This window comes from Takifugu rubripes, chromosome 16 (genome assembly GCF_901000725.2).
Source record: "Takifugu rubripes chromosome 16, fTakRub1.2, whole genome shotgun sequence".
NCBI classification, from domain to species: Eukaryota; Metazoa; Chordata; class Actinopteri; order Tetraodontiformes; family Tetraodontidae; genus Takifugu; species Takifugu rubripes.
Genome location: NC_042300.1, coordinates 929507 through 946538, shown reverse-complemented (window position 1 = coordinate 946538; position 17032 = coordinate 929507). Strand labels below are relative to the sequence as shown.

General features: G+C 46.1%; 1 protein-coding gene across 1 annotated transcript; it reads right to left on the bottom strand.

Annotated features, from left to right (window-relative positions):
• Positions 1-4952: 4952 nt before the first annotated feature.
• On the bottom strand, positions 4953-10547 carry olfcb1 (olfactory receptor C family, b1). Its single transcript, XM_011618469.2, has 6 exons — positions 10328-10547; positions 9481-9772; positions 7138-7980; positions 6845-7060; positions 6388-6505; positions 4953-6200 (listed from the first exon to the last, which is right to left on the bottom strand). The coding sequence occupies exons 1-6, from the start codon at positions 10534-10536 to the stop codon at positions 5053-5055; spliced, it is 2826 nt and encodes a 941-aa protein (XP_011616771.2). The 5' UTR covers positions 10537-10547; the 3' UTR covers positions 4953-5052.
• Positions 10548-17032: the final 6485 nt, after the last annotated feature.

The window sequence follows — 17032 nt, the reverse complement described above, 5'->3', positions numbered from 1 at the left end:
TTCACATGTCTGGATGCACAATTCCATTTTTATTTGAGATTTATAAATAGACAGCAGTTGAACACATTGGCTGCCAATGTTTCCTCCAAAACACAGTTGTAAAGATGGCTGCGCTGAAACATTAGAGAGAAAATCTCACCAACAGGCAAACAGTTGCTTGGCGGGATCAACTTTAGCATAAAAATACTGTCAGTACAGCTTCAGGCTAATCATGGATTCCAACTGCAGGAACCAAAAACCATATCTCAAGTTAGGCTAGCTCTTCATTTCAGTTAGCTTAACACTGAGATTCAATTACCATTTAAATCTAAATTTCCACAAATAAGGATTAGTACAGAAATAATTTTTCAGGAACAAGTGACAGCAAAAGCTGTTACATTTATTCTGCATAGGCAGAACCACGACCAGGAACGGGGCTAGCAGCTAGAAGGTCATCTTTGGTAAACTCTGAAGTCATGCAAGGCCTTTGTTCTGATTGGGTGCGACGAGAAGAATTGCTTGACCTTCGGACGAGAAGTCTCCCACGAAATCCAGAGGGGTGAGAGTTCTGTGATTCTTTGACACAGAAAACTGAGCGGGCAGTATTAAAGGACACAGACGGAACAATCACTTCCACATTGTTAAGCGTGGCACGTTCCACAAGTCTTGGGGAACCAGGGCGAGATGAGGGCCCCGATAAGTTCTGGGGTCTGAAGGTGGGAGGGCTTGGAAATCTGTGACAAACAGTAGGACAGGATGGTGGGAGGCGGACCCTGGAAACAGGTGGTGCAGTTATGGGCAGACTATTACAAGGAAGCTCATCCTCAAAATATTCGTTCTTGTCACACCTCTGGCCCATTCCAGCTTGTTCTGCGATTTGGTTTTCAGGAGATCTTGTTGCTTCAGAGATGTGAGGGACCTTACGTGTTTGTTGGTAAAGACTGCTGTGCTCAGTTTCCGGATGCATTTCTGCACTTTTCTCTCCTGAAACAGCATCCTGTCTGACAGGACAGGCCGGCAAGATAGTGATCAGTCTTTGTTGCACACTTGGGTGACTTGGCAGCACTTCCACATTCTGCACAGAGGCCTTCAGGCGCTGGGAAATTCTGTTGCTTTGAATTATAATTGGTGGACTCCAACCAGAATTTTCCTTTACCCTTCCTTCATTTCCTTCAGTGTCCTCAGTTGCCTGGAAAGAATCATCCATCAGAACTTCAGGAGGTGGCGGTGGTAAGCTGTCTGCATCTAGATCCTCCCTGCTGTCTGGCCAGCTATTGTTGTTATTGTTTCCACTGATAATTGAAGTCCTCTCATTACTTTTTCCTGTGTCAGATAAAAACCCAACCCCACTTTTTTTGGACGTCTTGATGTGAGGCAGAATTTTAGCAAGGTTTTGTCCTGGCCTACCATCAACGCCTTGGCTAAAAGTATTTATTAGCTTTCGTACAGATGTGCTGTTGGGGGGTTGGGGACAAATACTTGGTAAGGTACATGATGAGTGAGTTTCTTGTGAAAAACCTTTCTGTGAACTACTCAATGAGTGTCGTCTAAATACGGGCTTAAGTGGGTTATGCTCAAGTCCCACGGGCTGTTTATATCCGTCAGTTTGAATCTTTTGCATTTGCCTGTCCAATTCCTTCTTGCTCCTGTGTAACTCCCCTTTGATGTTTCCACAGTTGGGTGAAAAGCGCTTCGTGTTGGTTGCAGTGAGAGGTCGTTTGAGCGTCGGCTGCAGGTCTTTCTCGTAATTAGCTTGTAAATAGAGAAAGGAATGACTCGGATCTGGAGGGGAAGAGTTTGATCTATTCCTTGTAGGTGTATCATCATCTAAATCCTCATATTCTTCATCATCATCATCATCTTCTTCTTCTTCGTCTTCTCCATCACGTACATTACGGCCTGCCAGATTTGTTGAGCTGCAGGGTGGACTATTATTTGTACCACGTATGATGATTCCAGAACCACAACTACTGGATCCAGCACTCCCTCTGTGGCGGTGCCTCTCCGACCCTGGGAGGCTCTCATTTTCTCCCCCAATACCACTGTCCTCACTGTGCAATGCTGAATCCTCAGGGTTAAATTTCCTCATGGCAGCGCCCTCTATACGTGCCAGCACCTGAGTCAACCTCTGCTCTACAGTCCGTTTGGCCTGCAGCTTCTCAAGAAGCACTTTTGAAAGGAAAGCATAGTACTCAACTGCATCCTCAAGAGTGGTGTCACCCAATTCTTGGACCGAGTTTCCTACAAGCCTCATTTTTTCCACTGAATGCTGGAGCAGTTGCTGCAAAAGATCGGGTGGTGGATCCGGAGGTCTGGCTGTGCCCATGGTCTGCTTCATTTGCATAACTGGCCCCATCATCCCAGAAGGCAAGGCCATAGAGTCTCCATATTCTTTCATCATGAGGTCTCCTTCCTCAGCCAGTTCTTCTAGAGCCTGGTTGATCTCTTCAAATCGCATCACCAAAGCAGACATCATAGGTTGAAGAGAAAGCTGTGTCTGTGCAGCCTGGTCCAACAGGCCCAAAAGAGTTTCATATTTTGAGATACTTGGATTCAGATAGGCATAAGCCGCCTGGTGAGCCCTCACCGTCTGTGGCGGGAAGTCCAACTTTACTCGACTAATAGCAAACCTTTGCTTTTCAGGCAATCTTTTCTTCCCTTTGTTTTTCTTTCTTTTCTTGGGATTTTTACTCCCAGCAGCTTGTACCACTCCATCACCTCTTTCTTGGGTTGTCTCAGTCACCTGCTTTTCTTTACTGTCCTCTGGACTTTGCTCAGCTGTTGTGTTGGAGGTCAACTCGGACAATCTATCCCCCGTCACTGGTTGTTCTTCAGTTAGTGTAGGTAATTTATTCTCTTTCTCATCAGTCGTCAAATCTATGCTCTTTACTGCATCACTGGAATGAGTTGCTTCCTGTGGCACCTCAGCTGGCAAAGCCCCTTGGGATCCAGGATTTTCTGGCTTTGAAAATAACTTTCCTTTGGATGGAGAGCAGCCCATTTTCTATGCTTAAATGATCTTCTGAAATTCCAAAATAATCTTTTCCAAAAGAAAAATAAACTAGAACAAAAAGATAAAGCCAAAGCAAGAATCCATAGATATCTGCATAAAAGATCCCTGCAACTTGTAGATTGAAAGAGCTGTCGTCCTGGGACGGCGGTGAGGAGTTGAGAGGATAAGACAGACTGGAGGATTGGAGGGATTCTCACCTGTCTTTCTTTCAGCCTGGACAGATGGTCATGCTAAATGCATGAACACACACATCCATGCGTGTACACAAGGTCTGTGTTGGTGTACACGTACAAACACACACTCGTAAGACTTTAAGCTTATCAGTCTAATCAGACCAACTTTGTCAGGTGCTGCGTTAATCCTCAGCTGTGCTGTTGACATGTGAAAATAATGGTTTCGCTCGGGAGATAAACAGCTAAAATGACTGACCTGATGCCTCCAGGGAATACTATAGAATGATATGTGTTACCCAGTACCCCTTAACCTAAACCTCATATTGTACATAAATGACTCGCTATAATCACAACCCTAGCCTTTCCCTTAAAACCAAACTTCAACCTTGAACTGGCGGCATGAATTTGCAAGGAGTAACCAAAATGTCCTCACCTCTGAGTTTGATTGAATCAGGTAAATAAGAGCAATTAAGATGGGTTTTTGCATGTGCAGCTAATACACAATATTTGAAAGTCATTTCTTGGCCAGATCTAAGAACCCACCTACACCAATAAACTAGGCCAGTAAATACACAAAGCAGGTAGTGGGTCACATTTTTTTAGTGCTATATTATCTTATCTATATTATCTCTATAAAAAGTCTTATTGTGCTTTATAGTTTCTCATGGCAAACATTTTATCCTCAGTTGGGTTTTTGATTATTTTTGCTAGTAGAAAATTATGGCTTAATGGATGAAGTAAATAATAGCTAATTTGTTTAGTGGTGTTTTTGTAGTCTAGTTTTAGTTGTAAAAACCATGTGAGCGCTGATTTGAGCCCATAATTATGATCAGAATCTGTTAAAAGTGTGACAGTTTGTTATAATTTTGTTTGCTCAGATACTGCTCAGAGGTAAAACAAGGAGCTGATTGTAACTCTGAATTTAACCATTTTAAAGCTACACATATGGTTTTTGAGAACAGTAACATAATTGAGTCACTAACTATCTTAAAGTATTTGGCTAATCCTCAACACCCACGCACAGATGTATCACAGAAACAGCAGCAGGAGCACCAGATGACAAACGCTGGGGTGTGAACCTCTTAACAGTGCATTCTGATTTTCTGGTTTGATGTAAATGGTATGTGATACAGATCTGCAGTCAGCTCATCAAGATCAAGCAGGAAAAAAATGTAAACATACTTTTGATAAGAGTAGGTGCACTGCAAACTGAGGAAGTTTAAAAATGCAAAAATAAACCTTTAAGACCTTGACTGTTAAAGAAATTGTTTTACCATTTCTGATAAGCCCTAATGTTGGTAATCACACAGTAGATAACTGGGTTTTAGAACATGGAACAAAGGAAGATGTTTTTCTTAGTCTTTGGGTCAGTCGGGTTAAGCTGCCTGTGGTTGTGCAAGACTGAGGCTTCTGTTTTATCAGCATGACAACTTGCTAATGCCTGTGAATGGGATCAGTGCTGTGCTATTCCTGTTTTTCCAGTGTTTTCTCTCAGGCTTACACAACATGGGTGCAATGAAGCCTCAACTCATGGAAAGTAAAGCAAACAGGTCCAAGTGTGGTGCACAGCTAAGACAGTAAGAGTACACAGATTTTTAAAGTGAATCACATTTTTTTCTGTTTTTCCTTCTATTAATTCTTGACTTACATGTCATGTTTGAAGCTAGTTGACTGTGCATGTAGGGAATGATCAGGCAGCGCCTAAAGACGCACAGTTGTGCAGATTTTGTTGGACCTTGTCTTGGACAGACGGTTAGGGTTTGACAGACAGACAGCAACCACATTAGTCACTTTCACAATTCATTCATAGTTTAGGTGTAGTGGGCAACTTTACAGTGCTTCCAGTACAAAAGCAAGAAAAAAAGGGATTTACTTTGACCAAAGAATTCAGAGGGATATACTTCTACATCTCTTTGTGAGTTTTGTTCCCTTCTTATTAGAGAAAAAAGGAAAATAGCCCCCTTCTCTAGGCACTGGTGTCAGAACTAAACCTGAGGCAGCAGCATTATCCTTACTGCTGTATCCTGACATCCCCAATATAGTTGTTGTACTTAAATTGGAGAAGCTGTCCGTCCTCTGCGTGGATATGGTCATTTGAGGGTCGAACATGTCTGTTGTCGAGTCTGATGTAAGACTTAAGCTCCTTTCCACAATCGTCTCCAATGTTTCAATTTTTATCTTCCGAAGTGCTTCATAGCACTTGGGTAAAAAATGACAGAAGATGATGCCATAGGTTGAGACAAGGATAGCAGAAGCCTGCACAGCTGTTCCTTCTTCATGGTTGGTGATGTAAACAGGGATAAAACACACCCACACAAACAAATACATCAGCATGCTGAAAATGATGTACCCCGTTTCACTGAATTCATGGGGAACTTTACGGCTCTTGAAGGCCAGGAGGAATCCAATAAGTGCTAACAGACCTATGTAGCCCAACATAATTCCATAACCAATGTACGTGGCGCCCTCGCGACACTGAAGGATTTTCTTCATAGTTTGCGGGGACGGAGGACTGCCTTCAACATATGGAGAATCAAAGATCATCCAGAGAAGGCAGATGATCACTTGTAGAGCAGTAATGATGGTGACAATCACAGGGGGGTTGTAAAGTTTGTGTAGTTGCCTGTTTGTCATCTGTCCAAAGGGAAGGAAGGCCAGAAAGAAACGGAAGGCCTTGACTAGAATGCAGGACACGCACAGGGTAAAGCCCATCGCATACATCAGGTGACGTGCACAACAAAGATACACTGTGGGCTTACCCATGAAGCAAATGACGCTCGCAAAACTGACTGCCAGACCAACTATCATCACACAAGACAGTCTAACCTCAGCTCGTTTCATTGGTGGAGAGTCTCTGTGCACTAAGAAGATTATCAAGATGACAATCAAAAGTAATATCCCAAAGCTCGCCGCTGTTGTCAGGGTGATGGGATAAGGATCACTCCATTTGAGGTAGGACTCCCACCTTGGCTCACAGTGATTCCATCCCTTAAGGGACCATGTTCCGTTAGGGCATTTTTTGCAGTCAACAAGATCTATTAGGGAAAAATGACAGATTTACAGGAGTTAAAGGACTCCATAGTCATCTTAAGTTAATTTGATTTGTCCCAAATCATCCCGACATTAGGCTAAAATTAGCACACCCTCGTTAGAATGAGACCTGATGTGAGCGGGAATGGACAGTAAAATCAAACAGAGCATCAGTATATAAAACAGACATACCCCATTTGTCCGCATATGTCCCGTCATGACAGGGGTTGCAAGTGTAACAGCAGGAAACGTTCAGAATCTTCTTTATCGAGCCTGGAGGGCATCTCTTTGAACATCGAGACTGAGGGGCCTGGGAGCAAAACAAGAGTACCCAGAGGTACATCAGGGCGGCAAAGCAATGTCACAGTACCTAAAAGGTCATGGTAAGCGTGACAACATTGTTTTAATGCATGAAAATGTGCACTATTTTGCATTGTGCATCATTCTCATTTCCATTTTATAGTTTATTTAGTTTATACTGCATTACACCACACCTGACCCTTAATGTGTGTGTGTTTGTGTGTGTGCATGAAAGCAGTATAACAATATAACTGTCAGCTTATATTATTATTGTTGTTGTTATTGTTATGGTTGTTGTCATTAATGATACTAGTAATAATAAGAAGAAGAATGAATGAGTGGGTCTTACTGTGGTGTTTCCTGTTGAAATCCAGGTGACATTCTGGACAGTGAGTCTTACTTGCTTATCAAGGATGGCATATTTTCCAATTTTCTGAAAGCTCCTGTGGTTTCCATCCACTTCCCACCAGATCAAGTCATAGCCACTGACAAAATCACCATTTTCATCAAAAAATAAAGTCTTGTTTTCAAAGGTGAACTTAACCTTCTTCAGTTCTTCAAGAAGCTGTGAAGCGAGAGAAGAATGTTAGTTAATCCCAATGTAGTAGCCAGAAAATGGTCTTTTTTCGTATGGAGATCTACCTTCCAAGGTGGGAAGTTCAGTTCTCCTGAACACATGGAGCTGTTGCACTTCAGCAGCTTCTGAAGAGCGTATGCCAAGGCCCACACTGCTTCTCTGCTGGCTAGAGCGCTGCTGGTGTCCAGATAATTTACAAGATAGGCGTCATTCTGAGTGTGTGGATCTTCCATATTGCATGCATTAGGAGATTTGATTTTCAAGAGCTGAGGTGGGGGGCAGTGGGGTGGGGGCTTAACTGAGAAGCATTCTGGGGTGCAGTTGAATCTCAGGTTTTTGTATTCTTCAATGAAGCTGTTGTTCCCTCCTGGTGTTGCTATGAGATTTGTGAGATAATTGTCAAATGCTTTGCTCTTATGCGAAATAAAGGTCAGGCCCAAAATGTCTCCCACCATGTTAATGCCCTCCATCTTGGACACCAGGGAACTTTGGGACCAGGCTTCGGTGGAGATCCATGTCCTTGTTGTGTGGGTCCGGATCATTTCCTTAAACAGGGCCTCCACCAGCTCTGGCCTGAGAATCAGCAATACCACCTGGGCACTGGAGGAAATGATTTGCTGGCTAACGCGTTGGATGTATTGTAATGAATATGGAGGATTTTCAGAATGTGGAAGGATCTCCTGGTAGGCCAAGCACACGTTACTGTCTGCAGCATCATCTAAAAAGCTCTGGAACGCTCCTCTTCCATATTCTCCATCCTCGTAGACAATTCCAACCCAGTTCCAACCGTAGTAATTCATCAGTTTTGCTATTGCTTTCATCTGGTGTTTGTCACTGGGGACAGTTCGGAAGAAAACTGGGTAGTGGATCTTATCGCTCAGTTTAGGTGAGGATGAAGCACTACTCATCTGAAAATCAGGAAATATATGAGCAAAGTTAAATATGCAGAACTTGCACGAATAAAAATTCAGAGAAGCTTTTGGACCCAGTTTGACCCATATAATTATGATCAATCTCCACTGTAGAAATGTAACACAGAGATCATCTAATCTCGCACATTAAGCTGAAACAGCTCATATAACAATCTGAATTATGCTGCAAGGAAAAACTGAAAACACTACATTGACCTCTACTGCCTGTGTGCTGTCCTCACACCAAGTAACATATGAGGCTAGATAGCCAGCGAACAAACCCAAAAGATCTCTGAACAAGGTGTACTTTTACTGAACATCTTTGGCAAGTGGTATTTCGTAACTGAAATGTACAGAAAAAGTAAAATAAATTACTGGCTAATACAGAACAACATACTTAACAATTAGTCTCGCTTACGTTTACAATACATTTCACCTTAACAGTCAAATACTTTCAACTTGTATCCAAGTGTTTACTGCACACATTGACACTTAAAGACGAAAGTTTCACCAAGGCACAAGTGCTTTTAGTCACATTCAGCGTGAACATTAGTTGCTTTTCTCATCTTAACTTTTAGAAACACTGTTGCCAATGTTACCACCAGAATTCCCAAGGTAGTTTTCGGGTAAGAGCGCTCACTTGTTCATGCTTTTCATATACAAAACATACCAAAACCTGAGATTCAACTCAGTTCAAAATCCTAAATGAACATTTTTACTTACTTATTCATAAACTCATTTGTGTAACTATTTACTTAAGTTGTTTTCTCATGACTTAATTACTACCTTTAACCAAAAGGCATCACAGCTTGTACTAGTTTTACTACTACTGATAACTATCTGATGACTCTGAATGACTAGTTTTAGTATCAAATTTATGTAATCCACAAATTCTAATATTTTCCCTTTGAGCCAGATATTAATGCAGAAGAGTCAATAGTCATATATGCAACGCAAACAACTTCAACTTGCCATGATAAAGCTTTGTGCAAAGGTATGCTTGACTTGCCTTAAGGAGAGGATTATGGCATTATCAACAACATATTATTTCAGACACTAACTTTTAGAAACACTGTTGCCAATGTTACCACCAGAATTCCCAAGGTAGTTTTCGGGTAAGAGCGCTCACTTGTTCATGCTTTTCATATACAAAACATACCAAAACCTGAGATTCAACTCAGTTCAAAATCCTAAATGAACATTTTTACTTACTTATTCATAAACTCATTTGTGTAACTATTTACTTAAGTTGTTTTCTCATGACTTAATTACTACCTTCAACCAAATGTCAAATTTTCACAAGTTGAATGTTCATAACTGCATGTATAACACACAAGAGTAATTTAGAATTTAGTAATTTAGAATATAGAAATGTGCTATTAAATGTTGTGGATACATAATTTGTGAAGCTATGTTTATCATGTATGTTCACCAGCTGAGTACTAGCAGAGATCAGAGGCGCAACATTAAATACTAAGTACAGTCTTTGTCACTTACCAGGGGTACCATGTACACGTTCAGCAGTCTGGACACAGTGACGGCCACTTCTGAATGCAACGCTCCCAAAAACATCTTGACCTTGGGCCTGAAGTCGATGTAGCCACATGTGGCAGTCGGAGAATGGTGTATTGAGAGCATGTGCTCCACACTCTGCAGAGCTTTGCTGGCATGTGAGCACGTGTCACACATCAGGTATCCAAGACGCACTCCTGGGAGCAATCCTGCTGCGTTTATCACCTCAATTTCATAAATCGCACCTAAAGACGTCATGAATGACTCCAGGTCAAAACTGAAAATGGAACAAAAGTAATTACTGTAATAAATACTGTGGTCAAATATAAAAGGCTGCATTTTCCCCTAAATGGATCATTTTGAGTGAATACTCCATCTTACAGTGTTTTTAGACTAGTTTACTTTCATTCCAATCCTTCTTTAAATTTGTGCCACATCCTTAGTTACTTAAATATACACATTTACTCCTAAATAAAGGGACAAGTTTATGAATAATATGAAACCAACAAAAAGATATAAAGACTAAATCTAAATCATCCTGAATGCATTCACAAAAATAAATGAGTGAAAATTTATGACTGACCTTTGTGAGACTTTCGACAGAAAATAATGAAAATATTAAATATGCTTTTGAATGTTGACATTGGCATATCTCGTATGTATATATTGTTTAAAAACTGCATTGGTTCCATTGAATAAATGTGTAATTATTGCTCTTTTTTCGTACTTTCGGTTTTTAATTGTGAAATAACCTAGTTTGAAAAGAATGTTACTTAAGTGGAGGTAGAGGTTGCAATTAAGTGAAAAAATATAAAATAATGACAATACTTACAAAGAGCAAGTGAAGAGTTCTGGTCTTATTCGATCCTGAATGTTATTCACTTTATAATGGATTGGCCAGATGAAACCTATCTCAATGTCCCCAGGGGCCTGGGCCCCACAGTTACAATGTGCAGAGTTGACCCCATCCTCGTGAGCAGTGATGCTGCTCAGCACTATCAGGGACAAAAGAAGGCTGCGTGACACCAGACATGCCTGCATCTTTAGGGATGTGAACAAAGCTCTTCATGTGGGGACACTTTTGTCAACTTATGGTGGAATTTGGGAGGTGCTAATAAAACAAACTAAAACCTGTTTTTGTACGGCTGATAGAGTTCCATAAATTGTCCTCGGGACATTTTGACAGATGCAGGAGGAAGTGGAAATGTTTTCAAACAAAGTAAACATGGTGATAAGGAGTCAGGATTTTTCTGAAGGTCATTTCAGAACACTCAAGGACAGAGTAAAGGATCAGACCGTGAGACAGTCAGACAATCTACATAAAGCACAATAAACAGGAGACTAAAAGCAGCACAAAACATTAAAGTGGCCTAGAAAGAAGAAAGGATTTGCATCTGAAATTAAATAGACTATTCTAACCTAAACATATGAGTTATAGGTCTGTGAGTGAAAAGAGGGAGAAAGGCAATATCACAGGGTTCCAGAGCCGCTGAACGCTGACAGACTAAAGGAGGGAGGAAAAATGCTCAAGAAGAGAAGTGGCGAGAGGGAACAAGGATGCTGGAGGTATGTTGGGAAGGAAGCAAGATGATTAATGTTGCGTGGCTGATGCCGTGACTGGAATGACACCCAAACTCTTAAAGTGACAGAAAATAGGTGCCAAGGAGCTGTTTTATCAATACGTAATTCAAGGAAATTAGTGAACAAGGAGTTTAATTCATGAAGGCAGTCTGTGAGGGAAGAAGGTGGTAGGAGGTGTCACAGCCCCATTCCCCCAGTTCCCTCCTGTCCCTCTGCCCCAGTAATTTTCCACTCTCCCTGCCTCTGCTCCACTCTACCTGCCAGCCACTCCCACCCCATCAGCTCAACTCCACTCACCTGCAAGCACAGCTGCAGCTTATTCCCAACCAGCCCTGCTTATAAGCCTCCCCTGCACTCTCAGTCTTTGATAGATTGTTCTTCTGCGTCGATGCGAGACTTTCCAGCGTTATTTCCTTGCCTGCCGGATTATCTGTTACCGACCCTGCCTGTCTTCGTTCTGCCTGCCTCGCCTGTTCCCTGGACAACCTACCTGCTTTCTGCCCCTGACTACGACTTCTGCCTCAGCGTTTCTGGTTCCTGTCTGCTCACCTGGTTTTGACTTCTCCGCCTGGCCCCGACTTCACTGCTGCTCGTCCCCAGTCTGCTCCGCTACATCGTCAACCTCCTCTCCTGTAAGCCCCTTTCTGTCACTACTGCCCACTGTAAGCAGAACTGCACGGTTCCGAGGATTTACGTCCTTCCGCCTTGGTTCCACATTCCGGCTCTGCTCGACCCACTCCCCGAGCCTGCAACCCATAGACTTTGTGCGGGCCCTGAGCCTGAAGAACGGACTGTTTCCTGTGTTTCCTTGTCTGCCTGAGTTCCTGTTTGCCCATGTGCTAATAAAAGTCATTACCACGGTCCAGCTTTCCAGAGTGCTGCTTTTGGGTCCTAATCTGGCCAAACATGGACCCAGCACACTCGTCACCACCTCATTCTCGCTTGGACCAACTGGAGGGGAGGCTCCAACAATTCAAGGCCCAGCTAGCCTCCAATGCTGCTGAGGCTTGGCAGACGGCGTCGGCCCTGGAGCGGGCATTAACGCCACCCAGGTCCAACAGCTGGTGGTCTCAGTGACCCAACTGGCCACTCCTGTTCCTGCTCCAGCTCCTCCGGTTCCTGTTCCCCCCACCAGGCACTGCTCCAGAGCCCCGGGTGGGAGCCCCAGAGCGTTATTCCGGGGACCCAGAGGGCTGCAATCCGTTTCTTACGAACTGTTCTATCCTGTTTGCTCTGCAGCCCTACACCTTCGCCTCGGAGGCGGCGAAGGTCGCCTTTATCATCAATCACGTGACTGGCAGAGCACGCCTGTGGGGAACGGCAGAGTGGGAGAGGGGCACGCCGGCCTGTTCCTCATTCCAGACCTTCTCTGCTTCGTAAGGTTTTTGGGCCTGTTTCTCTGGGCCCGGAGGCCACCGGGGGACTCATGAGTTTGAAGCAAGGAAGTCGCCCCGTTGCTGACTACGCTATTGACTTCCGTACCCGGGCCCGGCTTAGTGACTGGAACCAAGCAGCCCAGTGCGACGCCTTCCGCAATGGGCTAGCACCATACATAAAGGATGCGTTGGTTTCCTATGATCTTCCACCCTCCCTCGATGGACTCATAGAGCTGACTTCTAGGCTGGACAGGCGCATCCAGGCAAGGAGAAGGGAGCTACACCGGGGAGGGGTGGAGCACCATTTTTCCGCCCGCCTGCGAGGGTCTCCAGTCACTCCCAACCTGCTCACAGAGCCTGCATCTGGGGGGGCCGAACCCATGCAGGTGGGACGCACCAGCCTGACCTGAGGAGCGAGAGCGACGACGCCATGGGAACCTCTGCCCAATGTTTCCTCTAATTTTTCATGTGTCTGAGCAGACACACAAGCTCCCTGAGCACACTGAGGACCACTGTGAGCAACATCAGATGGGTACACTGTGGCCACACACCAGTATCACGCTTGTTCAAAACCTTGGATCATAGCAAGTTACATGGCTTATTAAAAGAATCAAATGACAGCAGCACATAAAATGAAAAAGACGAAAATCTTGTTCATGAGACGTGTACTATGTTATATGTGAGAGTCCTGCTTTAACCATAGGAAGAGTCACTCAGTTTCACCGCTTGTTCTTCTATTTGCACATACTCTGACAGCCATTCCATCTTAAAAGAACCGCATTTCTTTTTTACTTTGGCTTGATGAGTGGATGTGTCTCTGCCCGTTCGTTTCGCCATGATAAGGGATTAGCATTTGCGTCTCTTAACTCCGCTGCACTGGTGTTAGCTAGCTAACGTGCACGGCGAGTAAAGGCAGGGCACATATGCAAACACTGTCAATGCTATGATTGGCTGCGTAGCGTAAGTGAACTGTATCGGATTATTGGCTGGACAGCTGTCGCTCATTGAATTACATTGCGAAATGGTACAGAAAACAATATTACTGGTCTAATTAACTAGATCATATCAGTTCTAAAATTAGATATTAATTGATGCGTTTCTGTTGAATTTTATTTTGTGCGCTGCATAGATTTTCTTGTGCGCTGAGTATGTGCAAGCAGTGCGCGATTGCACAAGCGCGCAGCTTAGAGGGAACATTGCCTCTGCCTCTACTGCGGCCAGGCTGGACACTTCGTCTCTCGTTGCCCAGTAAAAGGGAAGGCTCAGCAGTAAACGATGGCGTACTTCTGAGTCGGACTCAAGACTCTGCCCCCTGCCCACGGCCATTGTTCCACGTCCGGCTCCTGTTGGCGGGGGGTTCTCATACCCTCGCCACCATAGACTCTGGGGTGGATGTCAGCCTGATCGACGAGGAGCTCGCCGTCCAGCTGGGTATCGACCAGGTTCCTTTACCACATTCTGTTCCTGCCAGTGCCCTGGATGGCCCTCCTGGGGACCGTTACTCACCAGACCACGCCTATCCGCATGCTTCTGTCCGACAACCATCACGAGACCATACAGTTTCACGTCCTGAAGTCACCTCACCTCCCACTCATCCTTGGTTATCCCTGGCTCCGTCGTCGCAACCCCCACATTGATTGGGTGACGGCGTCCATTCTGGGGTGGAGTTCCTCCTGTCACCAGGTTTGTCTTTATCAAGCCGCTGTACCTCTACTGTCTGTCAAATCCAGTCCGACCCCCGACCTGTCTGGGGTGCCCTCCGAATATCACGACTTCCGGGAGGTGTTCAGCAAGGCTAAGGCTACCTCCCTGCACCCTCATCGGCCGTATGACTGCACCATAGACCTTCTGCCCGGCACCACGCCTCCCAAGGGTCGTCTCTACTCCCTGTCTGCGCCAGAGAGAGAGGCCATGGAGGCCTATATTAATGATGCTCTGGCCGCCGGGATCATCCGCCCCTCCTCATCGCCTGCTGGGGCGTTGTTCTTCTTCATGGAGAAGAAAGATGGGTCCTTGAGGCCCTGCATCGACTATAGGGGTCTCAACGATATAACCGTCAAGAATCGGTACCCTCTCCCACTCATCGCTTCAGCCTTTGAGCTGCTTCAGGGGGCCAAGGTCTTCACCAAGCTGGATCTCCGCAATGCCTACCACCTAGTCCGGATCCGGGAGGGGGACGAGTGGAAGACTGCCTTCAACACACCCACTGGACACTATGAGTACCTGGTCATGCCTTTCGGCCTTACTAATGCCCCGGCCGTATTCCAGGCACTCATTAATGACATTTTAAGAGACATGCTCAACAAGAGTGTGTTTGTCTACCTGAATGACATCCTGACCTTCTCCCGTTCCAAGGAGGAACACGTGCATCATGTCCAGGCCGTCCTCCAACGCCTGCTGGAGAACTCACTGTTTGTGAAAGCCGAGAAGTGTGAATTCCATGCTTCCTCCGTCTCTTTCCTGGGATACATTATCGGTCAAGGCAGTGTGGAGATGGACGCCTCCAAGGTCTCTGCCGTCACCTCCTGGCCCGTACCCGAGTCCCGGAAACGGCTGCAATGGTTCCTGAGATTCGCCAACTTTTACCGAAGGTTCATCCAGGGATACAGCACTGTGGCCACTCCACTCACTGCTCTTACCTCCTCCAAGGTACCCTTCCATTGGTCCCCGGCTGCCAGGGAGGCTTTCCAGGGCCTCAAGACCCTGTTCACCTCAGCTCCCATTCTCCTGGTTCCTGATCCTGAGAGGCAGTTCATAGTAGAGGTGGATGCTTCTGACGTGGGGGTCGGAGCCATTCTCTCTCAACGCTCTGCGGATGACCAGAAAATGCACCCCTGTGGCTTCTTCTCCCAACGTCTGTCTCCAGCAAAAAGGAATTATGACATTGGGAACCGGGAACTATTGGCCATGAAACTGGCATTGGAGGAGTGGCATCACTGGTTGGAGGGTACTAAATTGCCCTTCCTGGTTTGGATGGACCATAAGAACCTGGAGTACATCCGCTCAGCGACGAGACTGAACTCCTGTCAGGCCAGGTGGTCCTTATTTTTTACCAGATTCAACTTTTCCCTCTCCTATCGGCCAGGCTCCTGCAACGTCAAGCCTGACGCTCTATACCGCCAGTTTTTGGGAACGGAAGACACTGCCCTTAACCCGGACACCATTCTCCCTGCTCCCTGCCTGGTGGCTTCTTTCACCTGGGAGGTAGAGGAGCGTGTAAAAGCTGCCATGGAGAATCAGCTCACTTGTCACCCAGGCATTCGTCGTACTAAAGAGGTCCTGCAGCGACGATTCTGGTGGTCCACTTTAGAGGAGGACACGAAAGAGTTTGTCAACGCCTGCCTGATCTGTAGTCAGCACAAGTGCTCCCGCCAGGCCCCTGCCAGTTACCTGCAACCTCTGCCTGTGCCACATCGGCTCTGGTCCCATATTTCTCTGGACTTTGTTACCGGTCTGCCACTGTCGGGCGGATTCACCACCATCCTGACAGTGGTAGACTGTTTCAGCAAGATGGCCCACTTTGTGCCCCTACCCAAGCTTCCATCGGCCAAGGAGATGGCCGAACTAGTTCTGCAGCACATATTTCGGCTCCACGGCCTTCCGTCTGATGTGGTCTCTGATCGGGGTCCCCAGTTCACGTCCATATTCTGGCGGGAGTTCTGCAGTCTCATCGGGGCCACCGTAAGCCTGTCCTCTGGTTTCCATCCCCAATCCAACGGCCAATCGGAGAGGATGAATCAAGAGATGGAGACGGCGCTTCGCTGCATGGCGTCCAGACACCCCACCACTTGGTCCAAGCAGCTACTGTGGGTAGAATACACAACACCTTAACCAGCTCTGTCACGGGACTTTCCCCCTTCCAGTGTGCCTACGGCTTCCAGCCACCACTGTTCCCGGCCCTGGAGAAGAAAGCTTCCTGTCCATCCGTCAAGGCCTTCATCCACCGTTGCAGCCAGACCTGGACCCAGGCCAGGGCTGCTCTCCTAAAGGCTGCTGACCGTTACTCGACAGCGGCCAACCGCTGTCGTTCCCAGGCTCCCAAGTACCAGGTGGGCCAGAAGGTATGGCTCTCGACATGAGACCTTCCCTTGAGGGTGGAGGTCATCAACCCTGCAGCTGTCAGACTCAAGCTGCCCCGGACCATGCGGATCCACCCAACCTTCCATGTCTCGAGGGTCAAGCCGGTTCGTGAAAGTCCATTGATGCCTGCTTCAGAGCCGCTACCACCTCCATGGATTATTGATGGGGGTCCTGCCTTCACAGTTCGCCGCCTGCTGCGCTCCCGCCGCCGTGGAAGGGGTCTTCAGTATCTCATAGACTGGGAGGGATACGGCCCAGAGGAGAGGTCATGGGTCCTGGCCCGTCACATCCTGGATGCGCAGCTCATCCGCATGTTCCATCGCTGTCACCCTGACCAGCCCTCCAAGATCCCCAATGCTGGTGGGGGTGCCAGTTTAGAGACTCTGTCTCCTTCTCCTTCTCCTTCCTGTCGTCCGATGCATCCAGCAACGAGGACGAAGAGGAAGCTGAGTCGGAGGCCTCAGAAGAATTTTAGCCCTCCTCCAGGCCCCCCTCCACCC